The 8,446-nt window shown below is 38.8% G+C and overlaps 1 protein-coding gene across 1 annotated transcript; it reads right to left on the bottom strand.

Moving 5' to 3' along the window:
- Positions 1 to 580: 580 nt before the first annotated feature.
- On the bottom strand, positions 581 to 3,834 carry LOC109021675. The gene is made up of 4 exons (XM_019004357.1): positions 2,311 to 3,834; positions 1,911 to 2,224; positions 1,589 to 1,825; positions 581 to 1,463 (listed from the first exon to the last, which is right to left on the bottom strand). The coding sequence occupies exons 1-4, from the start codon at positions 3,832 to 3,834 to the stop codon at positions 581 to 583; spliced, it is 2,958 nt and encodes a 985-aa protein (XP_018859902.1).
- Between the last annotated feature and the right edge of the window lie 4,612 nt (positions 3,835 to 8,446).

Raw genomic sequence — 8,446 nt, 5'->3', positions numbered from 1 at the left:
TTAGAATATTATTTTTAATATCATTATTGTTTTAGAATTTGAAAAAATTTAAATTGCTTATTATATTTTATATATAAATTTGAAAAAGTTGTAATGATGAGATGATGTGAGTTCTAAATTCAAACAACCTAAATGATCAGTAACAGATCCAGTGTAAAAAAAAAAAAAAAAACCAGCCTAATGGTTTATTGCCTATTTGAATGCATATACATGCTTCTGATGTTATTTTTCTCCCAAAAATACTCATTGAAATAAATAAATATCCTAGTGTTATTGAAATGTGTCGTTCGCAGTTGCATTGTAGGCTAAGGAGCATGTCCTGGTGAGAATGTGTTTGTTGTCTGAGACCAGTGTTGCATGCTTGTGAGCATGTTAAGGAATCAGAGTTCCTAGTGGTGTGTGGGAGTCAACATGTGCATCAGTTAGGGGATCTGCCAAGGGGTGTGTCAAGTGGGTAGTGTGTCCCCGAGTAGTGTATCTCGGGGTTCGAAGTGTTGGGAATTGTGGTGATCCAAAAGCTACACAAAACATGCACATATACTTTTTTTTTTTTTTTGAATCAAAAACATCGAACTTGTATTCATTCTTCTTCAACTGTTACATCTTTATCCTTTTGAACATAGTACTGTATGCCTAAAGGGCCTTCTTCTATCCAAATTGTTTCCTCATTTACAAGTAAAGAAGATTTAGCTAGAAAGTGAGCTACACTATTACATTCCCTAAAAGTATGTGTGACTGTCCAGTTAGATCTATTCTTCAAAATCCCTTTAATGTCTTCAACCAGTTGACCATGCCATTCCCAGCTAGCTTCAGTATCATTCACTGCTTTAATCACACTCAGAGCATCCCCTTCAAAGACCACTTTCAATAGGTTCAAATCTGCACACAATTGCATAGCACGCCAAAGAGCCTGAAACTCAGCTACTAGAGGGGAGGTTACTATCCTCTTCTGAGCACACAGTGAGACCAACAGATCTCCATGCTCATCTCTCATCACTACACCAATCCCCATCCTTCCTTCATTAACTTTTAATGCAGCATCCCAATTAACCTTCACTTGGCCTTCTATAGGAACCTTCCATCTGCATAACTCTCTTCCCTGAGACCTCTCAATTTGGCTCTTGGGTTCTTTTTGTTGAGCTTCCTGAAACTGAAGCAGAAAGTCAGTGGCTTGTCTAAAAATCACATCAGGCCATTCAAATTTATTTTCAAAAATAAATCTGTTTCGCCTCAACCAAATCCTTCTCAGCACTACTGCCATTAACTCAAAATCTTCTCTTTTCAATTTATTACACCAGTCTGCCCATAGCTCTTGTATATCCTTCTCAGTAGATGCCCATTTCTGCACAGGACTAAGATTATCTGCCCAAACATCCATAGCTCCACCACAGCTCCATAGAGCATGAGAAACTGTTTCCTTCTGCATTTTACAGATTGGACAGAAGTAATCTTTAACAATCTTCCTGCAAGACAAGTTAAGTTTTGTAGGAAGACAGTTATTCATTGCTTTCCAAAGAAACATTTTAACTACACCAGGTACATTTAACTGCCACAACACCTTCCAGTTCTTTGTACCAGCTTTCAATACCTCCCCCTTTTCTCTATTTTTCCTGCACCCAGATGATATGCACTTTTGACATCAAATTGACCATTCTTAGTATGAGCCCAAATTAATTTGTCAGGCAAACCTGATGAACTAATAGGTAAGCTGCAGACAAGAATTGCCTCTTCTTCATTAAAAATGTCTTTAACCAAATTTGTTTTCCAAGTCTTAGTAACCCCATCAATAAGTTCTTTGACCTTTGCTTTAGCTGCTAGTAAAGTTCTGGGTTTTGAAAGTAGACAGTTTTGGTATCCACTTATCTCTCCAGATGTTGATACTCTCCCCATCACCTACTCTCCACACCAACCCCTCCTTTAACAACTCCAAAGAATCCCATAAACTCCTCCAAATAACTAATGGCCTAAACCCCAGCTTTGAAACCAAAATGTCAGAATGCCTAAAGTATTTATCCTTCAGGACCTTTGCAGCCAAGGAGTGAGGATTTGTCAACATTCTCCAATATTGCTTTGCTAGTAAAGCCTTGTTGAAGCTTACAAGTTCTCTAAAGCCCAGTCCTCCATTAGCTTTTGCAACCCTCAATTTTGCCCAGCTCCTCCATTGAATTTTATTCTTGTCCTTTTTGAAACTCCACCAAAATTTAGCCATTTGAGCAACTATTTCCTGGCATAATTTCTTTGGAAGCTGGAAAACAGTCATATGATATGTTGGGATAGCTTGAATTACAGCCTTTAACAACACCTCCTTACCCGAGGGTGATAGAAATTGATTTTTCCAATTACTAATCTTCTTCCACACTCGTCCTTAATGACTCTTAAAGAGTTATATTTTGATCTACCAACCATACTTGGCAAACCCAAGTATTTTTCACAATTATTCTGCTGTCTTGCTCCCATTTCTTTCATCATTTTTTCTCTCATAGAAACATGGACTTTGGGACTGAAGAAGATTGTAGTCTTATGCTTGTTTAAACTCTGACCTGAGGCAGCTTCATAAAGCTCAAGAATGTCATTAATCTTCTTCCATTCCACCCAACTTGCCTTCCCAAAAATAATGCAATCATCTGCAAATAGTAAGTGAGTGACCCTTATACCTCCTCTAGCAACTGACACCCCTCTCAGTTCTGATCTTATCTCTGCATTGTTGAGCATTGCACTTAGACCTTCAGCACACAAAAGGAAGAGATAAAGAGATAAGGGATCTTCCTGTCTCAGTCCCCTTGTGGGGAGAATAGTCTCTCCTGGTCTACCATTTGTTAAAACAGCATAAGATACTGAGGATATACACTCCATTATCAAATCAGTCCACCTATCCCCAAATCCCAGCTTCTTCATCATTGCTTCAAGGTAAGACCATTCTACTCTATCATATGCCTTTGAGATATCCAATTTTAAAGCCATGCTGCCATCCTTACTCCTTTGCCTTGTTTGCATAGAATGCAACACTTCATAGGCTGCTACAATATTGTCAGAAATCAACCTCCCAGGAATGAAGGCACTCTGATTTTTTGAAATAATAACATCCATAACTTTCTTCAATCTATTGGCAAGAGTTTTTGCTGCAAGCTTATACACTACATTGCATAAGCTTATTGGTCTAAACTCATTAACATTTTTGGGGTCACTCACTTTTGGAATTAAAGCTATATAGGTGTGGTTTAAAGAAGAGACCATCCTTCCACCATTGAGAAAATGAAGCACTGCCCCACACACATCATCACCCACAATATGCCAAAAAGATTGAAAGAAGCATGCCCCAAAACCATCTGGTCCTGGGGATTTTAATGGCCCCATCATCTTCAGAGCCTCATTTACTTCCTCCCTCATAAAAATCTTCTCCAATGATTCATTCATTTCAACAGTTACCCTTCTCTCTACTGCTTCAAGGCACTTTTCAATCAATTCAACTCTCGGACTAACAGTTTTATACACCTCAGCAAAATGGTCTTTAAAGGCTTCTGCAACTCCATCTTGTTCTAATCTCAAGGTTCCTTTTCTGTCTACAATTTGAGATATTTTACTTCTTTTCTTCCTTTGATTTGCACACTCATGAAAGAACCTTGTGTTTCTATCAACAAGGTTGTACCAGTTTCTCTTGGCCCTTTGTTTCCACATAATATCCTCCTGTTCCATCAACTCTTCCACTTGCTTTTGTAAGCTTTTCAGCTCCTCTACATTATGAGGCCCCAACTCTTCTTGCACTTCCTTAATCCTTCTTGTAATCTGTTCAATCTCTTTTCCTCTCCTTTTATCTTTGCTTTTAAAACATTTCATCAGAGTCCTGCTACAATAATTCAATCGAGCTTACACCCTTCTCCCATGGTCATTTATCTGCTGTCCTCTAACCCATTCTGTCTTTATTTTGTCCTCACAGTCCTCCTCTTTAATCCAGCTGGCCTCAAATCTGAACAAAGCCTGCCATCTCCCTTGCATATTGACAGCCCCTTCTAATGACATCAATATAGGCAAATGGTCTGAAGTTCTTACTGGCAAGCCTTCCACTCTTACTTCTCGGAACAACTCCTTCCACTTATTGTTTGCCAAACACCTATCTAACCTCTCTTTTGTAAAAGAGAGGTCAGCATGCCTATTGCTCCATGTAAAAAAACCATTATAGCAGCCTAAATCAAACAGTTGATTATCTTCTAACACTTCTCTGAATTGACTCAATTGTGATTCAGGTCTTGGCCTTCCTCCCACCTTTTCATTTTGGAAAAGAATCTCATTGAAATCCCCTACCACACACCAAGGTTCCTGCTCTCTTGGCCTCAAACTTCGTAATAAGTCCCAAGACCACTTCCTTGTAACTGTCTCAGCATGCCCATAGAACCCAGTAAATAGCCATTTCTTGCCCATTCCTTCTATTCTGATCTTTGCATTGATGTGCCAAGTAGAATAATTTTTTATTTCCACTTCCTCATTATTCCTCCAGAACAATTCCAAACCCCCCTTCCTTCCAACAGAATCTACTACAAAACATCCCTCCATCCCAAGTCTTCTCTTCAGAATTTCTACTCTCCCAACTGTAAGCATAGTTTCAATCAAGAATACCATGTTTGCCTTCTTTTCCTTTGCCATTAAGCAAAGGTCATGAACTGTCCGAGGGTTGCCAAGCCCTCGGCAGTTCCAACTTATAATATTCATAATACCAGGCGGGGCTGCTCAGCAACCACTGCCCCTAAATTTCCTTCCTCAACAACTACCTCCTCCATTCTGGCTTTTTTCATTACACCCTCCCCCTTATTCCCTTCCATACTATCAACATCCCTTTTGTTCAAAGAAAGGGAGTCAGAAATTTTACAAGTATTTGATCTACCTCTGGCTCTTCTCTTCCAACTGCCCCTCCTTCCCCCACGAGAACTCTCCTTATTCTGTACTTTCTCCATAGCCATCACTAAAGTCACATTTCTTTCATTTGAGAAAATGTCTAGATCACTATTGTTTATTTGAGAGTTCTTTTCAACTTCCTGATTAAAATTACCTTCATCAGTCTCACCTATTTGACACACCACATCATTTTCCCTTTCAATCCCAATTCCCACTCCTCCCTTCTCCTCCTCATCCCCCACTTCCACACCTTTCTCCTTCCTCTCCCCATCTCCAAAAGATTCCTCCCTATCCTTTGACCCTGTAAAAGAGCCTTGTGAATCTTCTTTTCCTGTTTCACTATTCTTATATTCTTCCCTTCTCTCAAACCATCTTCGATTCCTTGATGGAGCTCTCAGCCAAGTACCATATTGCAATTCCCCACCCTTCATCCCCTGTTTACTCATCTTCCCCTCTCCACATGCTTCCTTATCATGTACAATTCTACCATAATAATAGCAAAATTTTGGTAGTTTTTCATATTGAAAAGGAACCCACATTCTCTTCCCCTCCACTTCTATGCTTTGTCCCCTTGCCAGAGGTTTTTTCAAGTCACAAGAAATTCGAACCCTTAAAACTCTACCCCACGCCAAACCATCCTCATGCACATCAACATCCTTCACAGTCCCAACAGAATCACCAATCAATTCTCCAATCCACTTTGTCATACAGCTTAGCGGCAAATTTAGCATCTGTATCCAGAAGCATTCTTTATCAAAATTCATCAGATGCGGTTGTGTTTCACCATCATAGTTCTTAATCACGAACAGAAAGTTATCAAAGAGCCATGGGCAACCACTCATAACTCTCTCCTTATCATTCACCGAAGCAAAGGTAATGATAAAATAGTTTGCCCCAAACTCTGGAAATTCCATTGGTCTCCCTACCCTCCATATTTTCTCCATTGTTGATCTCACAATTTCCTTCCCTATCCTTCTCTCCGAACAAATTTTCCCTACTACACTTCTCTTTCCCTTATTTTTTATTTTTACCAAAAACCTACAATTCACCCATATGGGCATATTTTCTTCCTCGCTCAGCTTCAATCGTTCCCAGATTCTTGTCACTTCTTCCATACCTTCACCTCTACCCACCATAGCGCGCAGATACAACCCTCGCCTCCTTCAGCAGCAGCCTGGAGCAACAGTAGAGGCAGAAAGCAGACTAACAAACTCCTCTCAGTCGTTTTCAGAGAAAACGGTTAGAGAGAGAGACTTTCGAGTTACAATTATACATGCACATATACTTGAAACAAGGAATTTAACGTGTTTCGATAACTTGCCTAGCTACATCCACACGAGGAATTCTATAATTGGGTCATGCTTACACATTGATATATGTTCGCTGCTTGTTGAGTTGTTGATAATTCATCCAATTATCTCCACTATATTTTCAGATGAATTTGATGGTTCGACTGGAAATCAAGTATAGAGAGCACATGCAGGATGAATTTAACTCAGTGGATTGAGTATCAAAGGGTACTATGATTATTGGACGGCCTTAACTAGTAGATTAGTCATGTTCTGTTAATTTGGTATTTTGAGAGATTGATATTATTGTTGAGGCTCTGTGGAGTCGTTGATTTATTTTGTTGGATTACTTCATTGATGACCTTGTAGAGGAACATATTTATATTTGGAATTCAAAAAGATGAATTTATGTTTATGGAGTGTTTGGAAATAATTGTATGGTGGGAGATGTTTTTCTAGGTGACAGGTAGTAACTCTCTGATCCCTTAGGTACAGGGCGTTACAGAATCTCTCTCTCTCTCTCTTCTTGATTAGGCTGCCCCACCTTGGCACTACCATAACTTATGGTATTCCGCCATCTTCTCTGCTCAGTCTCTATTTCAGTAAGCTCTCTCCTTCTTTCTTTGGCCTTCAATTTGAAGGTATTTCTATAATAGCTTAATAAATTTCATTTCAAGATTTGCTCATTGAGAATTTTGACTACTAGGGTTTTACGTTTATAAAAATAGAAAATATAATAGAAATTGAGATAGAGAGGAGAGAAGGAGGGAGAAAGACTTTAATGACTACATTTTTATTATTCTCAAGTATAATTGAATACAAGGCATATATATCTATTTATAGAAAATTACATTAAGATGAGATATGGTAAATAGCTTAATCATTATGTAATACCCTAGTTCTAGGCCCAGCCCTTTTGAAGTCAGTCGGATGCACAAAACCCAGCCCACGAGCACTTGTTGAGAGATGGACGGCGCCGTTTTGGTGAGTCCCATTTTCTGATGCACCGTTTTTCTTCTCCATAGTTTTTTCCCATTGCACTGCATTTCCGCACATCGCACTAACCGTGCGCACCAACCCATAATCCTAGTAGTTGATTTTCACCTCTTACCACGCTCAAGAATCGGATTCGCTCACTTCTGCAGGCATTTCAATCGGTTCCTCTCATTTTTTTTCCTCTTCTCCATCGTTTCACCATGCGCTCGACTCAAGGTGTTGGAACTTCAAATTGTGTTTCCACTACAGTTTTGTTCGGCTTCTTGAACAAAAATTGGTAACTTCTTCCCTCAATTCGGCATCCCTCTCTTTCATTTTTTTTTTTTTTCTTGTATTTATTTCTTCTCATTCCTTCTTCTTTCGGTTTTACTCGCGCGGGCCTCTCTTCTATTTCGAGTTTTGCTCTGTTTTGATTACACACACACACACTCTGTTCTGCTACCGCACGCACACACTCAACTTCTCAGACATTAATTTTTCTTTGCGCAGACCACTAGCTTTTCATTAGAGAATTCTGTGACAATATTGGGTGTATACTTCGAAGGTTGCTTGAATTTGAGGAGGTTCGAACTTTGGTGACTCTTCTTGGTAAGTCTTTTCTGAAGCTTTGGGTAGGGATTGGATATTGTGGTTGTTTGTAAAATGTAGTGATGTTGCTGATTTGTTGATGGCGTGGGTAAGATTTTTGCACTGCTGCAGTGACTTTTGGCAATTTGTTATAGTTATAAATTTGGATTGTGTTGATGTTTTATATGTTGGATTGTGGTGGAGTGTGATGGAATTCTTGAAGTTGAGGAGTATGATTTTGGATGGATTTGTGAGACTGTTTTGGACTATTAATTGAGACTATTTGGTGTAAATTAATGGGTGTTTTGAGCTAGTTGTATTGTATATTTTTATGCAAGTCTTGAATTATTGAATGACTAAAATATTGATGCTTGCACTGAAAATTTTTAGTTGAAGGATGGAGGTGAAGTTTGGTTTGGATTATGTTTTAATCATTAGAGTTGTTGTTTTTGGTTTTGGAAGTGATTATGGTTGGTTCGGCGTTAATAAAAGGTGGTTGTTTTGGGTTTTAAATGCGAATGGTTTGAAGAGAGAGTTGTTCGGGTTTAATTGTTATGATAGTTATTGAGTTGTGAAGGGACTGTTTTGATTTATTACTCAATAAATAGTAGCTTACTAGATTGGTTATTAAATGTTGGATATATGTTTTGTTTAGGTGGTGTTACTACTAGAGTTCCGACTCAAGGTGTTGATAATACGAAGAAGTC

Source organism: Juglans regia, chromosome 7 (assembly GCF_001411555.2).
Source record: "Juglans regia cultivar Chandler chromosome 7, Walnut 2.0, whole genome shotgun sequence".
NCBI lineage: Eukaryota > Viridiplantae > Streptophyta > Magnoliopsida > Fagales > Juglandaceae > Juglans > Juglans regia.
Note: the sequence above shows the minus strand (reverse complement) of the source record. Positions and strands in the feature narration are given on the sequence as shown.